This window comes from Chamaea fasciata, unplaced genomic scaffold (assembly GCF_029207755.1).
Source record: "Chamaea fasciata isolate MVZ Bird 193981 ecotype frontalis unplaced genomic scaffold, bChaFas1.0.hap1 SCAF_6, whole genome shotgun sequence".
NCBI lineage: Eukaryota > Metazoa > Chordata > Aves > Passeriformes > Sylviidae > Chamaea > Chamaea fasciata.
In genome coordinates this window covers 44532255-44554309 of record NW_027094091.1, presented here as the reverse complement: position 1 = coordinate 44554309, position 22055 = coordinate 44532255, and the positions used below count along the sequence as shown (strand labels likewise).

The window sequence follows — 22055 nt, the reverse complement described above, 5'->3', positions numbered from 1 at the left end:
CTAAATGCCAGTTGTATGACCACGACAAGGACATTTGAGTAAAAAAGTATATCCAGGCTCCCTGACAGAGATTCCCAAGTGAAAAACCACCATTAATTCACCAGCTAGAGTTCAGGGCAAAGGTTTAGATCACGTCTGTTTTTTTACTCTAACTTGATTGCTCACCTGTAGTAACTAGCCTGTCTGAGAACAGGAGTGTATGCAAACTCCCCAGGCTATTATTCTGTACAAAAAAAAAAAAAAAAAGGGGCTGTGGTATGACTTTAGACTTAATCATCATTTATCCTACCCTGAAGGCATGGAAGTTAATGATGATATAGATCTGTGTGGTTTTGTGTTCCCCTTGACTGAGCATTAGAAATAATTAGGGCTTGTGGGATGGATGCACTGATGGTGGAGATGAGCAAAAAATACTATATATTATCTTCCAAGTTTGCTGGCAAAGATACAGGTTTGTGCTTATGGGGTCTGAGGTTTCTTGCTTTTTTGTTCAGATAAAGCTAGCTGGTGCTGAGGAGAAAGGAAGTGGGAATAAATGAGTTCAGTTATTTTGGAGCCTTTTAAGATTATGGGCCAAGCAGAGTTGCTAGTAATTTCTGAAGAGATTTTTTTTTTTTTCAGTGGGGTTAGCTCTGCATATTCCAAGTGGTCCTGAGTACAGCTCTGGGTTATGCCCATGGGGTGGGCAGCACTGGGGTGAGTCCAGAGGCCACCAGCTGCACACGAGCTGTCACTACACCTGTTCAAGTATGGAAGCCTTGCACACATAGCTGGATTTGTTCCTGCATTACCTCCTTTGGTGTCCTGAGTGTTTGGATTGCTTGGTTATTGAACAGCCACGGCCAAATACATGCTGGCAGTCATCACAGGTTGAATAGGGAAGAACTGATTCTGTTCCTGTTTTCCTCTATTCCATGTGTCTATTTTACCTGCTGCTTGCTCACTGATTCTTCTCCAGCCTGGCCAATTGGCATTTTTTTTTAAATACAAACCATTTCAGCAAAAATAATGTTCCTGCCAGGCTGGAAAATGGTGGGAAAAGAGATGGTGCTGAGCATGTCTGGTCTGGTGTAGTGGGACTGGTGTGGGTTCCAGTGACCTCTCTGGCAGTGCAGGACAGGAGGGCTGCCTGAGACAGCATCCCCAAAGTATGTGTAGCACCGTGGGGAACTCCTGCACCTGGGCTGTTGGAGGAGACCCCCCCCCCCCCCCCCTTGGAGTGAGGGATGCTGGGGCCCTCTTTTGAGGCTGCACTGGGGTGAGGTAGTGACCTGGAAATGATACAAGTTAAGGACAGACATACTGGAAGTAACTGGGGAGGGTGCTGGTGGGGAAGATGCAGACATCTTGTACCTCAACAGAGCAAGAGATAATTTGTGTTTGTATTACTAGAATTTTGGGGCTTCTCAAAGCAAAACATCTCTGTCCTTGGAGGTGGTTTAGGTTACTGGCTACATTTATTCATCAGAGCAGATCGATGCAGTGCAGTGATTCAGATGCTACTGTGTGAAAGCAGCCCTGAGCAGATGCTTATGGGGCAGTCTGTGCCTGCTGTGCCGTACAGCCCCTCAGAGCTGTCCGAGCTGTGCTGGGAGCCCCTCTGGTCTCCACAGCAGCCCAGACCCAGGGACAGGTTTCAGTCACTTGTCACTTTTGCCTTCCTGGCATGTGAGTTTTGAGTTACTGCATGGTGCCTGTCAAAAGGTGTATTCCATCCTATTTATTTTGCTCTATGCAGAATGTGAGAGGATCCGAGAGGATTGAGTCTTTTCTAGCTGGGGATTTAGTATTCATCTCTGCTAGCTGACTCAGTAGTCAGAAAATTCCCATTTACTTGACTTAGAGTTGAATGGGCTGTATTATCTTTTCATATGCAGAAAATTATTTTGAATTTGAAGTTAATAACAGCAATTTAAAAATTGTCATTGATAGAAAGATAATACAATATTTAGTTGTATCATGTTCTTTTTATGATCTGATGTTCGAATAAAGCACTTTTTCTGCTTTTTCCTTAATTAGCATGTCATGAAGAAACTTGTGACATCAAACACAGCATCTAATTACATTCATTAGTAGCATCTCCAGGACAACTTTTAATTAAGTTGTACAATGTAGATCAATACTTGTTTTGCATCCATTGCAACTTAACGACAGGAATATACTGTTCTGCACACTTTAATTACAGTGATTGTAATAGAAGGAATTTGAATAAACCTGCCCTTTTACCAACTTCACTGCCGTCTCTTGCTTTTTAAAATAGTATACAGTTATAATACGGGATGTGTTATTTATGTGTTGGATGCGCTTGGATGGCAGTGCTTGGCTTCAGCTGGAGAAATTAATGAGCATTTTACCATAAGGGGGAAAGACTGGGCACAACACAGATATGGGTGACATATCTTGTGGTAGGTGGTAGCAATACTTTTATTTTGCATGGACTCTGGGGTGGAAAGCCACCTGATTGTATGTTTACTTACTGTGAATATAGTCCAATGTAGTCTCTGAATATTGCTTCCACCACATGTCCTGTAGTTTGGTGGCATTGACCGCTTCCAACTTTTCCTCTTTTGGCAGGAGAAAGCAATCTAGAAATGAAAACCCTGAGCCACCAAATGTGTTTTGCTCAACATCACACTTGACCAGGCAGAAAATGTATGCCTTGTGATAGTGTCCTGCATTAGTACTTGCATTAATTGTTAAAATATCTGGATAGACAAATCACTTTTAAGATAAATGTTTGCCAGATCTGAAAACTCTGTGTTATATTTTTTGTGTTTTGGCCTGGTTTTGTGTAAAAGGGACTACAGCAGTCAGCCTTTGGTGCAGTACAATGATAAAGACCAAATTGATTTAGAGAACTTTGTTGGGTTTTTTTTCAAACTAAATCAGTTGCTTAGTCTTCATTTGTTTTAAAATATTTCTTAATATTTTAAAGGAACTTTGCAGTATAGTGTACTTCTGCATTTTCTTAATATGCCTCTGTAAATGGTGTAATCCTGAGGGTTAGTTGTGATACATGCCTTCTTCAAATTCAAGGTGCATACAGCCTGTTTGTTTTTCTTCTGTAGCAATCTCTAAGTAGCTACATCATTGCAATTCTAAAGGAAAGAGCACCAAACGTCAGCACCCATTTCAAGCTTGTTCTTGGTCTAGATAATCATGTGCTAGATAGTCTTGGAAGTCCAGTTAACCAAAACTTCCAGTGAGATTTTTAAAGAGCACACAGGGTGGAGGTCGGAAATTGAAGACCCAGTGAAGTCACTTTCTTTTCAGGAAGGACATGAGTACAAAAAGTGAGGTCTTATGCAGACAAGTATACTGAGAGAAGTGAGTGTTGTAATCTGATGAAGTGTGCTATTAAAGTAGATGAAAGTTGCTCCTAAATTGAGATTTTGGATGACATTTGATGATTCAGAGACAATATTCTGCCTTGGAGATTCAGAGCCCTGTGGGCCGGAGGTGAAAGTTCAGCACCAGAAGCTGCTACGGTTTTTCTTAGCTGAGTTAAGTTTGTGTAGATTTAGTTACTTCTCTCTTTTTATCTATTATTTCAGGTAATAAGAAAGGAAAAAAAAAATGTTACACACTTGGGAATAGTTTTTTTTGGCTGTTTAATGTAAATTTTTGGTTGCTTGTGCGACATAAAACTACTCGTGAATTTTTGTGTGTAGAAGAAAAAAGATTCCTTGCGTAGCTTATAATGAAGATGTCAAAGACTTGGAGAAAAATGTGAAAGAGGATGAAAAGAATAGATTCCTGATGAGATTAATACTTGCACATATAATACTTCAAAAATTAAATTCTTGTTTCATTTTTGTCCCGAGGGCCTGATTTTGCCAAAAAATACATGCCACCTTAGAAGAAATGTGTCTATGAACATGCATAGATGTTTGTGAGTGTATATTTATACCTGTATACTGTATGTATATACATGTAACACACAGTGTGCATGATGTACTTATTCCCCCAGAAGATCAAGGTCCTAAGAATGTGAAGGATCTATATTTTACAGAAGTTCAGTGCATTTGCAACTTGGTTGCTGTGGCAGATCTCAAAGGAATAAGCAATGCATACGTAGAATTGTTTTCATTGCATGACCTCATTGTTAGAGGAGTTATTGAATTGTTATTCTGCTTTACAGAAATCCAACTTTCTTGGTTAATTCTAAACAATCTGTTTACCAGAGCCATCCATACCTTGAAATATCTGCTGAAGTTTGTAATCTGTCCATCCTCTTTAACAGTTTTTTCCCTTTATTTTCAGTGAATTTACTGGACTCGCGTACAGTAATGGGGGATCTGGGATGGATAGCCTACCCAAAAAATGGGGTAAGTCTCTGCTGTTGTTTGCTTTCTCCCTCACAGATTGTACTAATCGTTTCCATTCAGAAAGTAGACTACTGGGTTTAAAAACACTCTAGAGTGATCTGTCAGCAATGGAGGGAAAAAATAAATAAAACAACAAGCTGTGACTGAAGAAATGGAGCTGCATGGCTAGGGGATTGATTTATTTATGCAGCAGAGCCGGCCACAAGTATTAGAAAAATAATCATGAGTCAGCCTCCTCACTCCTCTCTCCTCACCAAGAAAATCCATGAGGTTATTTAAACTTCTCTTAAATTATAAATTCTTGGGGTTTTTTCTTGATTCTTTGTGGTAAATGTGGAACACAATTTTTCGGAAGTTAGCTTCTGAAAAGCAAGATCTGGAAGATAACTGTTAGCTTAAAAAGCACAAAGCTGTTCACAAATACATCTCAGATTCATGGTAAACTTCTGGGACCTGATAACACTGAAACAAGGGCTGAGTTCTAAGCACCTTGAAGAGCCTCTGTCCCTTACCATTGCCTGTATTAAGAACTGTTCAGCCTCAAAAAGAGACAACTGAAACAACAATGTGAGTGAAGTGAGAATGCCAAGAGGATGGAGCCAGGCTGTGCTCAGTGAAGCCGAGCAATAGGATGAGAGGCAATGGGCAGAACTGTATGCACAGGAAGCTTCACCTGATCATGAGGAAGATCTTTGTTATTGTGAGGGTAATCTTGGGTTATTTTGTGGGTAACAGTCTCTCTCACTGGAGATATTCAAGAAGCCTCTGAGCACAGTCCTGTACCATGTGCTCTGGGATGGCCCTGCTTGAGCAGGGAGGTTTGTCTGGATGAGCCCTCTGTGTTCCCTTCCAACTTGACCCATTCTTGTGATTATGTAGCTGAAAAAACCTGGCCTCCTAATTTTATACTTGAAATAAATGGTGGAGTTTAGATGCATTATTACCTTCCAGTGTGTCTGCTTGACCTGACTGCATCATGCAAGCAGTCTTGGCTGTGACTTTTGGTCTTTGGTTTGGGGCATCTGCAATGCTGTACTGTCACAGAGATTTGGTGCAGTCTTGAAAGGTTGATTTCTGCACCATGCTGGGTATTCCTGTCAGTTCCTGAAAGCCATGAGCACTGTGTGAGGTGAGAAAGCATCCTAAGTTTGAAATGCTTCATGGCTGAGCCCTCCAACAGGGTAAGTCTCAGGAATGTTATTCCAGAGTTTTAGTCACCAGATGAAACAGACTGCATAATTTTCTTGGATTTCAGTTGGATTGTTATATAGATGGTGTTTATATAAAATTCAGCCAACCTTGAAAAAAAAAAAAGGAAAAAAATATTAGACAGTAAATTAAAGTCTGGCTTTCCATATATTGTGTGGACAAAAGGTTGTAGAAATGTAGAAATGGCAGCCTCAGACAAGCTACATGTTTACAGGCACTGGTTACAGCAGGGATGTGAAAGCTACAAAGGGATCTGATTTTATTTTCAATTCATTCCAAGATCTAATCCTGTTATGCTTAGTATATAACCTTTTTTTAAAAAAATCTATTGATTTAAAGCTGAGAATAAAACTTACTCTGCTTGCTTGTGTGGGCATCAGAATAACCAGTGCCAGATATGCTGGCAGAAGAATATTTTGCTGCCACAGTGCACCATAAAGATCCCAATATCCAATTCTTAAAGGATGGTTTTTTAAAAAAACTTTTTGAACATCTTCTGGTATTTTTCCTGTGGTACAAAGCACAGTTCTGGTATATCCCAATGCTTTTAAAAGAATAGCAGTAGAAAAACAGGACTGAGAAGTTTAGAACACTTCTGGGTCTGTATGTATAGATGAATAAATCAAAAGGTAACTATCCTACACATAAGCCGCAGTAGTATCTTTTCATTATTTGGGGAAACCTTTCTATATTTACAAGCTCAGTTTCCAAAGAGCACATAGAAGTACATTCAGGAATGCCAAATTAAAGGTTACTGACTCAATTGGGAGTTGTGTTTTTTTTCTTAATTAACTACTGCTTTGTATTTAAAAGTGAATTAGGCAGTTGGTTTTCAAATTTGCAGAAACCTTGTCTTAATCTTCTTTGTTTTCATGGGACATCATAAAAATCCAGAAGATTAGTCCAACTGTCTTTTTTTTTATTATTATATTAATATATTTGCAGTATTTTAAAAGCACTAAAAAGGGTCTTCCCAGAGTTACTTCTCTAACTGCCATATCTGCTCTGCAATCAGCTACGCTGCAGTTACACACTCTTAGCTTAATTTTTTTTACAAGATCTATCTAATACAAGTATTTTAAGTCACTCTCACTTCAGGATTTGAATTTGGAAGATGAAGGAGCTTTAATTGACAGAGACAGGCATTGTCATGGTTTTTGAGGCATTCTCATACGAATTTGTTATCTCAGGATGTTCTCCCAGGAAAAATTTTTAAGGTTCCTGTATCTGTCTGCACGTGTCCCCCATGCAGGAAAGGAGCAAAAATGTCAGGATGTGTCACACTTTGCAACATTAGAGTGTGTAGATGCAAACCACGTTCTGAAGTAAGCTTTCTGATGCATGGTGTTTTATTATTGCTGTGAACAGTATCCTGTGGAGTGTCATCACTGTCTGCAGTTCCAGCTGAAGATACATTGATACTCTTCCAGTATTGCTGCTTCTCTACTTGATTTTTTATTATAAACTTAATGGAACCTAAATGCTGTTCTTAGAACCCTAACTGCTGGAAGTAGGAGACTGTACCAGGGCACAGTTGCTGTTAAAGAAAGCAAATGTTTAGTCTTTGGCATTGTATGGGAACCCTTGGGAGAAAATATCTTCATATCACAAAGGCTCAAGCTGGTAGGATTTGAAAACAAATTTCCACATGTAAAACAAACAAACAAAACCCCACAAAAAGCCCCTACCAAGACAATCAGGATATGAGGTCCAGGCAAGCCAAATGGGCTTGATTTTGTCAGATCCTTTGTAGATATCATAGTCTAAACTTCTGTTACAGCTGTGTGCCGTGTTAATTTTTGTGTATTGAATCTTTTAAACATTCCATGCTCCAGAAAGGTCCAGCTGCTCTTGTTTAGTCTCTTGTTCACCTCATTTTTGCTGAATACAATGGGAAAATGTGTTCTAAAGTGGGAAATGAAAGCAGCATTGTATGGGAATGAGACTGACTCTCCAGCCTGGGAACAGATGAGGCTTAAAGGTAGACCTGTTTTGTACTTGTCATCTCAAATGAAGAAGCACATCCCGACAAGATCAGACCTTGATCCACTGCTGAACAGTGTGTGCTGGCTCATCTTGTGAGTCGTGGGTTTTATGGGAAGGGAGATGAGCACTTCAGTCAAGGCTGTCCTCTGAAGTGCTTTGTCTGGTGCTGAAGCACTCGTTTGGGTGGTGGCCATTATCCTTGCAGCCTGGTTGGCCTTCATATTCCCCATTCACATAGAAGATAAGAAAAATCCCCCTCTTCCTTCATATGGAGTACTGCGGGATGCATAGGAATGGAATGACTGAAATATGCTATGGCCAGGTTGGGTTTTGAAACAATGCCTCCTGGTATGAAGAACCAGCTGTTGAGCAGGAGAAAGGGCTTTCTTATTTCTGCTGCTTTTCCCTGAAGGATAAGTAAATTGCAGTAGTGTGGCTTCCTGGCTGCCCTGTGTGGATTCAGCAGCTTGCAGCAGTTGTGCAGTCAGCTCTTAAACCTGCATTTTATCTGTTAAAGCACGAGAAAATTCCTGTGAGGTCCTCATGGCCATAGAGCTCAGAAAAGGGATTTTCTCCTTGGCAAAAGAGCATGGTCAGCATGGAAAATGCCGTCCTTTTTGTACTCAAGTTAGGAATTGATCCTGTTATTACATGCCAAAGGGACAATTTTGACTTTTTTTGCAGCTGTTGTAAGTTTGTTTTAGCTTGAAGGAGGTTACTGTAATTACCAGAGGCTATATCAGGAAAGTCTGGTCCCTCTTGTGTAGGAGGGAGCCCTCCAAGCACATGAACAAAACCAGTCAGGTTTTCTATTAAAGGCTTGTACAGCAGGTCTGCAAAATCTTTTACCTCTGAGCTGATTCCTGGGGCACTGCTTAGGATTGCCCAAAGTGGGCACATGAGAGGTTTGTGTGTGCATTGTACGTGTCTGTGACACTGGACAGCTCCGACCTGCAGAAACTGCCTGTACTTCTCTGTGCTAAACATACATTTTTATCATATGAAAGCTCGCAGAGGTGGGAACAAGAGTAAGTGCTGTGACAGAAGTAGTCAGGTGAGGTCTGGCAGTGTTTGTAGGCTGTCTTGCATCCTCTTCTTCCCTTGATTTGGCAGGAGGCTGTGTCATGCATTTCAGCTTGTGCAAAGCCATAGCAGGGGCAGAGCCACAGAGCATCCTGCAAACCCATGCTGTGCAGTTTTACTTGGCCTTTCCAAGTGAAAACAAAGTTGCTGATTAAAATAAAATCTTTCTTTAGCTGGTTTGTTTATTCAGCAATTATGTCTGACTTGTGTTCCAGTGGCCATTATAGGGCTGATATACTTGTTTCAGACCCTTCCTCTTTTCACTGTTACTTTTACACTTTTCTTTACAGATTAGAAGCACTCTTTTTCTGTCCAAATTAGAGTGCCATACACCTGCTTTGCTTTTGCACAAAGGGTTCTCTTCCATGTCCTCCACAACGCACTGATTTCCCTGAACTTCTGTAGCACAGAACAGGAAAGTCTCTGTGTTCCTTGGGGTATTGGTTCTGTGCTGTGGCTCATTGAGCAGCTCCATGTGATGGCTTTTTTTTCTTTAGGCTCCAACTGGAAAATAAACATGTATTAAAGAACCTGGTCCTGTGGAGATGTTCATTTTCTGCAATGAATAAAGAATTGTGAGGGAGCTAGATGACTTCTTGTGTGTGAGCAGCAAGAAGGAAAGCAATTCCCCCTCCTTTGGGTGGTTAGTAAGGCCAAATACTGAAAGCTGGAGGGTAAATTCAGCTAGACTAATTCTACAAGTTGCTTCTAGTTTATGTGGGATATTGGTGGTCTTGATTTTTGTTTGGTTGGTTTGGGTTTTTTTTTAGTTTGGTTTGGTTAGGGGTTGTTTCTTTTTCCAAGCAGCATTTCTGGTTGGTTTTTTGTTGTTTTTTGTGTGTTTTTTGTTGTTGTTGTTGTTGGGGGTTTTTTTTGTTGTTGTTGGGGTTTTTTTGTGTGGTTTTTTTTTGGTTTTGTTTTTTTTTTTTTTTTTTTTTGGTTTGGTTTTTTTTTTTTTTTTTTGAGGACAGGTACCCTAGGGTGCCTCTTTGAAGTTAAAAATAACAGCAGTTTTAGATTACTCAGCCTGATTTGGGAATAGGTTCTTGTTGCTCTCTATCAATCCTAGTTCAGATAGAGATTTAACATGGGAATCCTGGACTGGAGGCAGTGCTTGCCCTCAGGGACAGAAATAAAATAAAGGGGGAGGGATAGGGGGTAGTGAAAGGAAAAGGAGGATTCTTGGCACCATTGAGCTGTGTCATGTAGTTATGATTATAATTGGCATTTTCAGGGCAGTACTTTTGGCAGCCTGTGGTTTTTTTTCCTGCAAATGCTGCTGCTTGTCTGTGACCAGTGTGGAAAAGGAATTCAGAGGGATCTGCTCTGTGGTTTAACCCCAGCCACCAACTAAGCCCCACACAGCTGCTTGCTCATGCCCCTCTGCCCAGTGGGATGGGGGAGGGAATCAGAAGGATAAAAGTGGGAAAACTCATGGGCTGAGATAAAGGCAGTTTAATCAGTAAAGCAGAAGTCACAGGCACAAAACAAAGCAAGGAATTCCTTCCCCCCTTCCCAGGGGCCGCCAGGTGTTCAGTCATCTCCAGGAAAGCAGGGCTCCATCACCTGTAACTGTTACTTGGGAACTCAAACATCATTACTCCAAATGTCCCTCCTTTCCTCTTCTGTCCCAGCTGTGCCCCCTCCTAACTCCTTGTGCACACTCAGCCTTCTTGCTGGTGGGGTGGGGTGAGAGCCACGAAACTTGTGGCTTGACTCTGTAACCTCAGTAAGGAAAACATCCCTGAATTATCAACACTGCTTCCAGCACAAATCCAGAGCAGCCCACACCAGCTACCAGGAAGAAAATTAACTCTCTCCCAGCCAAAACCAACACATATGCTAACAAGCAAGAATGCAATTTATACTTAGCAGGAAGCATGATGGAAATAAGTAATACCGAGTAGATGAAAAAATGTTAATGGCACCCTAAAAGCCTACAATTTGGCTGCTTTGTTTATATGTACTGTACACATTATTGTACATGCATGGTTTAGTAAGAAACAATACTCCATGTCTAAGGGTTTGAAGTAAACTGTGTAAACCAAACCCAAGCAGTAGTACTTAATGTTTTCTGTTATATACAGAATAAAGGAATTTTACATGAACCATGTGTGGGATGATGTTGAGCTCAAGAGTTGAAACATATGGGGTGTTTTTTCCCCACTAGGATTTATTTAGGTAATATGCAGTATCTATATATATATGTAAACTTCTGTCCTCTGTGACTGTTTTTGGTTCTTCATGTCCATGGTCATTTTTTACTCATCCCATGGGGCCATGATGATGTGTTTTCATTTGGTTATGCTGCCTGCTTAGTGTGCCAGAGTCATGCATGTTTATTTTGTATAGCATAACTTCAACGAAAGAGCTTGAGCTTTGGGTTGGAAAAGATACCAGAGGTTAATAATGCAATTGTATGTGACCCTTGTGGAATTAACCTGAACTGTGTTTTAAAGCAGAGCTGTCTTCATGTTTCCAACTCTGAAATCCCCAGAGTGAGACTGAAGATGCTGGAGTTCAATGGGAGTAGGGCACTGCCATGAGAGGTGAATTTGGCCAATGAACTGCTGTCCAAATTGATGGATTTCCCTGGTGAGTTGGTGGTGCTCATGGAGCTGTTTGTTTCACAAAGCTTTATTGTACCAATCTGAATCTAAAGAGATCAGCTTTGCACTGGGGGGATGCATCTTGTGTGAGAAGGCTGATGGAGCTGGGTGTAGCTCATAGTCTTGAACTGGCCCACAGCCACCAGAAAGAAAGGGAAAATGCTTTCATCCAGGTTTGCAATGTGTAGAACAAGAGAAACAGAATTTGTTTCATCTAAACTGGTTCAGGTTAAATTTGATGGAATGTGGCTTCTAATGGTTAGTCTTTGGGGCAGATGTGGGCTTTCTGTCACTCTCTTACAGCAGGTCAGACTATCTCTGCTACTCTGGTCAAGCAGACTTCATCTCTTCTGGAGGAATAAACCAGGTGGTCTGTTCTGACCTGCTGCAGCCCTAAGTCTGAAGCCCTTCCGTCTGAAAGCTTTTCTTGACTGTCTAGGATGCGATCTGTTTCTATTTCCCTCTGAAATTTGGTGTGGTTTTTTCTTCTTTTTTTGGTTATTTTTTGTTTGTCTTGTCTTGTTTTTTAATCTTGGCCTGACTAAAATCAGGTTACTGTTACTCATTCAGCAACCTGCATTTAAGATCCACTCTTGATACCTGCAGCATATTAGCTGCAGTATATATCTGCTTTTAAAGCAGAGGCCCCCATGCTAGATGGGAGTTCTCATTGAATAGCCTTACCATTTTTTCATGTCCTTTCTCAAATCTCCTTTTGTATCTGAAGTTTAATTCTTTCACTCCATTTGAGACTGCTCTTGTTGTCCTGTCCTCTCAGCTGGCTGCCCTTTGGTTTGTGTGCTGTTGACATAAATCAGCATTTATTTGGGAGCAGCATCTGGTGCTGGTAGTAGGTCTTATTAAAGGAGATCTAAAATGCCTAGAGTACTCTAAGGTACTGTAAAATAAATTAATACTAGTAAGATTAAGAATAAAGCAAATCTTTATCTTGGCTAGAACTATATTGCTGGAATAATATATTCTACACAGAAAAAAATAAAGGTTGATCCTTCAGTATATAATTTTGTAAATACTGTTGTCAGCATTAGGTTCCTTCACGCAGGCTCATTGGGCAAACAATAATCTCCTTTCATGCTAAAATGTCTTTTTTTTTTTTTCTCTAGTGTCTGGGAATTACATTGGGGGGAAAAAAGAGCTTTGAAGAGCTTTATCTTCTAAAACCATTGTCGTCTTTGTTACTTTTGTGCTAATTTCAGAAATGTTGGTATCCAACAGTTAGTAACCATACAATTAAAATGTATTCATGTAGTGCTGTCACGGAAAATCTGAAACTATACAGAATAAAATATTACCATTACAGAATGCATATGCAACAGCCCAGGTTTTTTAAAACATGCATTAGGATTTTATAGCTTACGTTTATGAATTTTTGAAGTATATTTCTTACTGGTTCATGTGCCACATACACGTATCAGTGGGTTACTTATTACTTAACTGCATAATCCTTTTATAAGACTTCAAATGCACTGGCCCCAATTGACAGAATATATTTTTCCTCAGGTTAATGGCCTTTTTTTGCTAACAAAATTTAAGAATGCAGTCCTGTTTGATGTTTTTTTTTTTAATGTTAGTCATTCAGGAAAGCCAGCCCAAAAAAAACTGAAAAAAATGAATGCTAACTTCAAAAAGGTAAACAATAAGTGTGTCCAGAAAGAGAACATTTAAAATGCAAAATTCCTGAAAACACTGTTAAGATGGATGCTGCTCTTTTGTTTTCATGGCAAGCTGTTGCCTTGTATATACACAGTGAATGAAGACAATAAAAAGCAGAGGGCTTATTTGAAGACCCTTCCCCTACCTTGACACCTGTAAGGAGAGCTTTCTGATTGACTGCTGTTTTACTACAAAGTCCTGATATGTGGTTATCCTACTATTAAGAAATGGTTCAGCAGTTGAACTAGGATTCAATCTAGGATTGTTAGAACAAGCTTTCATACACTTTTCAAGTTATTAATGGGAGTCATTGAGGATTTTGTTTGCTTGTCCTGATGAGAAAAACAGGGTGTTTTTCAGTTGCTGAAGGCTACATCCATATATGAAAGTGAAAGGTGGGACTGAGTTCTTGGCTATTGAAAGAAAATGCCGGTGTTTTATTTTGAAGCTCTTCTTGTCCCAATATATTTTGGGTTGATAGTCTTAATTTATCTTTAGACATCTTCATTTTGAGGACAAAAGCATATTGAACTATATGATTTAGTGTGTGCGACTAAAACAGTAACCATGAGGTCTGTTGGTTTAATACTGAAAATACTGTAGCAAAACAGATTGGAGATTAAGTATGAACAGTACACATGGATGCAAATCATGCTTTGGAGGCTTTTGTGTTAACTCTGCTCCAAAGAAAAGTGGTAGCTCCTCTCACCAGCCTTTAGGCTCTTCAACATGAGTGATGAAGCACTGTTGAGGAGAATGTGGGTGACACCGTGCTATCAGTCATCTCTGCGATACCACTGTGATATTGTATGCTGTCAGGCCGCTGTGATTGATTGTCTGCATCCCATGAGATGAACAGTGAGTAGAAAAGAATTGCAGAACATGGTTTGGCTGCTGCTTCCTCTGTCAGGACAGAGGAATTCGGGGGGAAAATACTCTACCAAAATAATCTCAAAAAAAATAAAGACTCTGCCATCCTGAGGAGAGCTGTGAGTATTAAGGGTAGAGAGCAATTATTTCTTCCATGTGTAATGGGACATCATTGATTCTTAATTCTATTTCAAGATGATTTACTGAAGACACTGCTGTGATGTAGTAGTGATTTGTAGTTAGGAGTGAATGAAACTTGCATGTTAGTTTGATCCTCGCCTACCCCTGTATGATCTTAGTAGTCTTAGTAAGGAATAATCCATGGATGGGTTGCCAGTTAGCTGCAGGGAGAAGGAAGAATTGGGCCCTGGGGTTGGTAAGGGTGCAAGCTCCCGTGAGAAGAGTGGGGACTGTGGATCAGCACTGTGTGATGGAAGAGGAGAAGAAATTGCCTGCTGAGCTGGGCATCCCTGGGAGGGCTCAGAGAAGGGTGATGATGGCAAGGAGTAGAGATTGCTGGTAGCGTTCTGAAGCCTGGATCTGTCAGATCTGGCTGAAACCTCCACACAGTTCTTTATTTGCTTCATTTTGCTGCTTTCCAAGAAGGAAAGTATTATTAGATACTTGGTTCTTGCCAAAATACTTAGATAAGCATTTAGCTTATGTATTTTTACTTGTTTCTCCTTGTGATCATTATTCTAGCAAGTGCCAGGCAACTCCTTTGATTATATTTAATTCTTGACTTTACAAAATGAGGAGTCAAAAAAAATCAAATTCAAAACAAAGTCAAAAAAAGTAGATGTATTTAAATTGCTAGAGAAATTCCCCATTACTAAAGCCTGGATCTTAGTGTTTTCCATGTATATGGACTAACTATATATTGAAGTATATAGTGTCCCGTAGAGCTATTACTGTTGCTGCAATAACATAAACCAGAATCATTTAAAGAGGTGTGTTTTCTGTGGGTAATTGCTCTCTTTGGGATGCTTTCTTGCAAAGAGCAGAACTTCAGGCTCTGAAGAGGAAGCTGGGGAGGGGGAAGACTGAACTTTCATGCTGCAGAAATTTGCCTTTGACTTCAGCAAAAATATTTTGGGACCAGTAACCTGATCCATATCTTCAGAGGTCTTCCAATAATCCCAATGATTCTTCCCATGATATTGACAATATTGAATGTGGTACAGAAGATGCAGTTATCAGGAGAAGATGGAACTGGGTATTTCTTGCTATGATTTGAGATATCCTTGTCGTTAATCCATTTTCAGTTTTGGGTTGGTTATCAGAAAGAGCTGCTTGGTGTTCCTGTAGTGCAAGTCCACCCCTCCCCTGCCTCACTTAGGCTGTGAGCTAGACCAAGGACTGGTGAGTGAGGGCAGGGTGGGGGAGGAGGTGACAACAGGACTTCTTAAAATATTTATTTATCGAAAGTGCTCTTTAGAATTAATTGATTTTTTTGAGCTGTTTGAGTTTTTCTGATGCACAGGTGCCACTCTTTCTGGGATGATAACCCCAAGACCTAATTGTACTCAGCAGATACCAAGTGTGGGTGGGAATTGTCTATTTTTGAAAAGGAGGATTTGGTCTTCTGGGGGTTTTGAGGTTTGTTTTATTTTAGCTTTATTTGCTTCAGAAACTGAAAGATATACTTGAGAGCTTTCCCTTGGTTTCAAACCTCCAAACTTGGGGGGGCTGTTGGGGCTCCTTGCAAGACATAATTTCAAGTTTATAGAACTGTAGGGCGAGTACTGACTTTCTCACTTGATTGCAGTGCAAATGTAAAGTCAGCCCATAAATCGTAGCCAGTGTTGTGATTACAAATCATTACAATAATGTGAGATTATTCAGTTTGTCCCAAATCCTTCTAGACTACACAATTAAAGATATAACCACAAGTATAATCCTGTATGGTAAAGTTACTTCATTACACAGTCTCTGTCTGATTTACTGTTTGCTTTTTATTTTGATGGCAGATTAAATAACGGAATTTTTCTGTGTAGTTAAGTGGCAACACACATACTTTTAATATCGCTGTCAATTCTGGAGTTAATTTTGCTTTCTTAAAGTTATTGATATTAATTAATATGGTCATTGGGCAAAGACTTGATTTTCACTCTAGTGATGGGAAAATCAACTTTAAAACAATGAAGTTTTAGAAAAGAATTGCTAGTTATGTCTATCACTAGAGCTGTCTTGTCACATGATCAGGAAATATATGAGTTATGATCACTGGTACATTGTTGGGTAGGTGACTGGAAGGAGGCTGGTGCTTTCCTGCAAAAGCAGTGGCTGCTGTCAGTCCGCAGAATTATAGTGAGGCAGAGGACAGCTGCTGAACAGGAACAAAATTAATAGTTCACTTGGGAATGGATTTCAGACCAAATCAAAACTTCTTGTACAGTTTCAGATACCCATCTTATTTCTTGTGTGGTACTTGTGTCTTCCTGCCATTGGATGCCTGATGCTCCCAGTGTGAAGGAAACTCCAGTGGGTCGAGGAGGGACTTGTGCCTGTCAGCCAGAGCTCAGTGACTCAGTGTGTCAGAGTAACTCTGATAAATACCCAGACTGAGAAAATCAAAACCCATCCAGGGATTTGGTTGTTGGCCTACTTATTAATTTTAATGATAATTGAATATCCATGCCGATTACTCAGGCTGTAAGCTCAGCTTCCTGAGCCTGTGTATTCAATTTCAAAACACTGCTCCTTCAGAGTCTGGTATATTTAAGACAGAGGGAGGGGCGGTCTCCATGTGGACAGCCAGTACAGATAGGCAGGAGCTACTGTGTCCTTTGGAGGCACAGTAAGTAAGTCTGGCAGAGCCTGTTTCTCAGAGCTCTATAAGTGTATTGACCTGGCAAATGTCTTTAGCCCCCCGGGGAATTGGTTGTGATGCTGCCTGTGTAATATTTGTAAAAGGCTTTTGCTGTGAAGGTGTTGAAGAGAAAGCAGGGAATCTAAATCAGCCCTTGCTTGGTGTTTGCAAAGCTCTTTCGTTTGATGCCAGTAGCCCAGGTAAACTTCTTGGACTTCTCTGTTCTCTGCCCCTTTGAGCACAGCACTGTTGAGAGATTTTTTGCTTGCAGGGCCATCTCCTCCAATGCTAACTTGGGGTGTTTCTCAGCATTGCAGTTTGCAGAGGCTGACCTTGCTGTAGCTGGGTATGCAGAAGTCCTTGTGCATCTCTCCAGGTGTTGCAGAGTGTCTTTGTCAGAAGCCAGAATCTATGCTGAGCTTTTTTGTATGAGGGGAGCTTTTCCCAAATGAGTTCCCTGGTGCTTCTGACCCTGCTGGAAGACTCCATAGTGTCCCCACTGATCAAGGGTAAAACAACTAAAATCCAAAATGGGGGCTAATTCCATAGGTGTCCTGTGTTTTCTTGAACTGGGAATGACCTAAGTAAGCAAAGTCTTGATAACTGTCTTTAAAAAACTGATCGCCCCCTTTCTTTTTTTCAACCTTTGTTTTGTTTGTTCAAAAATAAAGCAGCAAAGAGACAAAATAGAGTTCAAACAATTTTTTTCACTCACAGTGCTGTGACCAAAGATATTACTTGGCAAATTTCCTTCCTTCTTTGCAGAGTTTTAAAACTGAGAACTGTTTTTTTCCTGTATTACAGTAAATACATAAGGAATCAAAATGATATTAAGGCAAAAAGTTGGGCAACACCCTGCTGTTCAAATATGTTGATTGCAAATCATTGACATTCTAGGCATGCTGTTTCTGTTTGTTAGTGAGTTACAGTTTCAGTGCTGGTGGGGTAAAACAATTGGTTGGGAAAAAGCACAAGATTATAGTATTTGCTAGTCCTTATTATTTAAAAAGAAGAGCAGATCCGTGACTACGTGAGCTGAAGGTAATGGTGGTGTACCTTCATAGGATTTACTGGGTCTGTAAACATTATGTAGTTGATTCTCTTGTGGCACATGTGGTGTAGAAACTTGTTCAGGGGTCCTTTCAAGGTCTGTAACCTTGATTTGGCACACAGTGCATCTTCTGGAGAGAGATTTCTTTGATTGAGTCATCCTCTTGAGCAAAGTCCATATCCCTTTGTAGCTTGTGCCAACATCTATCAGTCCTTATTGTAAGACAAATGAATCTTTCTAGCTCAAATTGGTCAAACTTCAATTCTCAGTCAATGGGTCTTTCCATGCCTCCTCTTGCTAACTTTACAGGTACATACTACTCATCTCTCTCCTCCTTCCAACAACCCTTCTCAGGCAAACAGAGGCCACAGGCAAGTTAGCTACCTCCCAGCCTTCTCTAATTTTTTAATAGTTTTTTGTGCTATAAAGTAGGGCTTTGATCTCATGAGTAGCTGTGGACTCTCTTCTGGGATCTTTGCAATTTATCCTAGCTGAAGTGATGCCATTTTGAAAATAAAATGGCTTTCTGAAAGTGGTACTAGGAAATTGTTGCATTATCTTGTTTGCTCTGTGAGGCAAATGGATCACAATGAGAAGAAAATCATCCTTGTGATGGAAGCCAGGTAAAAGTTAAGAGGCACTCTTAGTGACTGCTCAGCTGGTTCCTGTGGCAGGTAGGAGTTGCAAAACAGTGCAAGATGCTCTATGACATGAAGACGTGGGCTAGAGCTGTGCTGAAGACTCTCATCAGGGAACCTGTGGGATGGTTGTATGGTAAGGGGAGTCCATAGGAGGTGGATGTGCTAGTACATAACTGCACCATGTACACAGGTTTTGGTAGGAAGACAGGTTCCTGTTACAGTGGAAGATAGAACCTTGGAGCCTCTTAAAGCCCTAGGAAAGGTTGGATTCAGAAAGGTTGGCTCAGCACCAGCTTCTGTGCAAGTAAAGGTGGTATACCTGCAAAGCCAAATATTTTGTAGCATCTCAGGATTCTGCATCCCTGAGCAGAGAAGACAGAACCAAAATCACCTGTGTGCTTGGATGGTCTGTCTGATTGCTTCGGTCAACAAAAATATGAAAATTCCCCTTTTGTGTGTATGAGTGGTAGAGTTCTTTTGGGCCTGGTCCAGTGTCACTTGCTCACAAGGCAAGAGGAAGCTACTGAGAAGCAACAACAGGTTTTTGCATCCTTCCCCTAAATGGCTAATCCCTTTACTTGGTTCAAAATTTCTTTAACTGCTTACTGTTTTAAATTTCTTTGTGCACAATAATTTATGGATGAGAGCAAACATTATTAGAAAGCTTTATGTGTTGTGCACTATGGGGGCAATGTTTCAGCATCAGAGTACCATTTCTTCAGCAGTCTTCTTTTCAATGAGTATGTGTTTTGGTAAGAAGAATTATGTCAATTAACCACATAACCTGTAAAAGTGCTGTTTCCTATGCTAATTAGCTCTTCCTCTGAGACCTGTACTTTTAATTTATTTTTCAAAGTGCATTCAGTGATCCTTTTTCCTTTCAAACTTCAACACTTTGTGAAGTATGCATCCAGGTTTGCTGAAAGGCTCTGAAGCTGATGAGACGAAAATTGAAAGGGGGTTGATTTAATGGTTTAATTGCTAAATAATGATGAAACTGTGGTTGTAATTTGATGTTAGTGTGAAATGGCCAATCAGTCCATTTTGTAGGGTGAGACCAAGGCCTAGGACAGGACAAATAATCATCTGTATCTCTGGGCCAAGTGGTGCCTTTCAAGGACTCCTGAAGATTATGTAAAATGTTTTTTTTTTACCAGAAATTCAGGGTCCAGACAAGAACTATCTTGCCTAGCAGTAAAATGCTGTTGCTGCAATTTAACTGAGTTCTGTGCGTAGGCTGCAAAAAACTGAGAGAAGGTGTCTTTCAAGGCTGACCCTACTGTGAGAATGTCCCTTTGGTAAGCAAGTCCAAGTCACAGGCCTTTGCCTGTGCCTTTCTGACTGGCCTGCTGGGCTGGTAGGGGAGAAGAAGCACTGAAAGAAAACACCAAAGCCTGGAGCTGTGCGGGATGACGGATCAGAATGTTCAACGTGGCCAAAATCCAGCAGGTCAATTGCCACCAGGCATCAACAAACTGCAATCTCCCACTTTAACCCAAATCTGCTGGAGGAAGGCTTGGTTGCTGGCACTCTCTTTTCTCATAAGGAAATGTAGCCCATTCCCATGTGTGCGTGTTTACTTCCTCTTTCTGCTCTGCCTCTCCTAGTTCTAACCCACTATTAATCCCAGTGCACTCTGGACAGAAAACAGCAGTAGTAAGAGCTTGTAGCTTAACTGAGCAGCCAGAGATGTTGCAATAGACCAATTAATTCATTTTCTATTTAAACTATTTTTGATAGTTTTTTCTTTGAGGAACGGCATGTCTTCAGCATTTCTGTGTTCTTCACCTCTGTGCCTCAGGGACTTGGGTCTGGAAGAGACTCTTTTACTGGTGAGGGCAATATACATGAACTTTAATTATTTATGTACCCACTCTCTACTCCCACATGGCATAGGCATGTTGGTGCTGGCTTTAATACACCTTACTTACATAACGAATATATGTGGTGTGGCTTGTCATGGGCTTGGCTACCTGATCAGATGCTTTCTTCTGAAATTCCTTGGATCCCTCTTAAACATTCTGAATGATGGATTGACTCCCATGGCAAGTTCTCACTGTGGGTGATTATGCTCTGCCCCTCAAAAATGAAGTTATCTTCCGTTCTCTTCAAAGGCATTCAATTTAAATTCCAGGTTCTTTTGCTGGTTAGGCAAAAGCAAGATAATAACAGATTTTTTTTTTTCTCTGCGTATGTGTTGCAGTATTACCATCAGGTTAAGCCATGGTTTACCTCTTGATTAAGAAAACAATTTGAGTTTTTTCAGTTTCTTCTGAAAACTTCAGCAGCTTTCCTAGGCTTTGCATTATCACAGCTGATTGCCCAAACAGCATTTATTTTTGCATTGCAGACATCTCAGCTGAGGATTTAGCACATGATTGTATTTGCTTTCCTAGCCATGGCATGATGATGTTCAAATGGTTCTTCAGTGATTGTCAGATACCAGGAGAGTGTGGAGGTTGCAGGTATGAAATGTATTCTTTGTGAAATGGTTAGAATATAGGAGATCCATCACAAACAATTGAGCACATCTGTGTTTCTTAAGTTCCAGATTAAAAGAAACATTGAGGTCCAGGTTGCATCTTTGTCCAGCAGATTTACATCCATGTAATTCTGGTGCCTTATTTAAATAGTAACGTAAACTTGAAACAATGGGAATTAAATCCATAGAATAAAAAGTAACTAAAACTTTCATTATGTTGTGGAATAAGCATACCAGGCATCCACATGTATTATTAATTACCTATAGTGGGGTAAGTACTTAACAACAGTTATAGTAAACCCACTCTCTTCATTCATTTTTAGATCTTAGCATACTGATTCAGACCTTAACTGAAAGTGAATATACAATCAATGTCAGGCTTTTTATGCAGGTTTAATAATGTAGGCCTGCCGAGGTTCTTTAATTAAATAATTATTCATTGTTCAATCAGAATAGATTGTTTCACCATAGGGATTGCAGGCAAGTACATGCAAAATCCACCCTGAACTGATCATCTTTTAGCTGCTTACTGTAATCCTGAGTGGTAATCTTTGTCACACAAAAAAAAAACGGGGAAGAAAGTTGCAGTCAGATATTAAAAATGTAATGCCTAATTCTGAGATGATCAAAGAAAAGCATGCTAAGGTACACTTTGGTGGTGCTGTGAACAAAGTTAGAGCTGTCGGATAAGTGAGAAAAGTGGGTTTTGTCAATGGTTCAGATTCAACAGAACTGTCACCAAACCCAAAGTAAACTAAGGTGCTCAGCATGTGGGAAATCAGGAAATCTGGGTTTGGATATTTTTCTCATAGCCCCCTGTATTCAAGAGGTGGCAAATGGAGCTGTTAAGGGGAGGTGCAATAAATTTCATGTTGTGTGTGTTTGCTGCTCACCCCAGTTCCCATAGGAGGGTCTGCACGGGCAGAGCAGCTTTTTCATTTCTTCTGAGAGCATTGGAAATGCAGAAAATCTGTTTGGCAAGGGGGCTGCTGCTTGTGGCAACACACAAGGCTGGCTTCAGATGGCCCTTGCTGCCACGGCATGTCATTAATGCAGCTCACAGCAGCTGGACTGAGAGGACTTCAGTGTTTATTAGGGGAATATAATCATTTAAGCCTGAATAAGCTTCAAAGCTCTAATGTGGCTGTTTGGCCAACAGAAATGAGATGTAAATTTGTGCTGAATAGCCACTGATTACAGAAAGATGATTAATGTGAGGTTTAAAATTGATTTATGGGTGCAGTTGTCAAGGCCTAAGCCATGAATGTAATATTATCTCTATGAAAAGCTTTGGGTAGATTAGAGACCAG

At 40.4% G+C, this 22055-nt stretch overlaps 1 protein-coding gene across 6 annotated transcripts in view; it reads left to right on the top strand.

Annotated features, from left to right (window-relative positions):
• Positions 1 to 22055, top strand: part of EPHA5 (EPH receptor A5) — a 193448-nt gene that overhangs the window by 10839 nt on the left and 160554 nt on the right. For all 6 annotated transcript variants that reach the window (XM_066186187.1, XM_066186186.1, XM_066186185.1 and 3 more), the window contains exon 2: positions 4264 to 4328. In XM_066186187.1, the coding sequence (XP_066042284.1) occupies positions 4264 to 4328 (65 nt within the window). The remainder of the gene's footprint in view (positions 1 to 4263; positions 4329 to 22055) is intronic.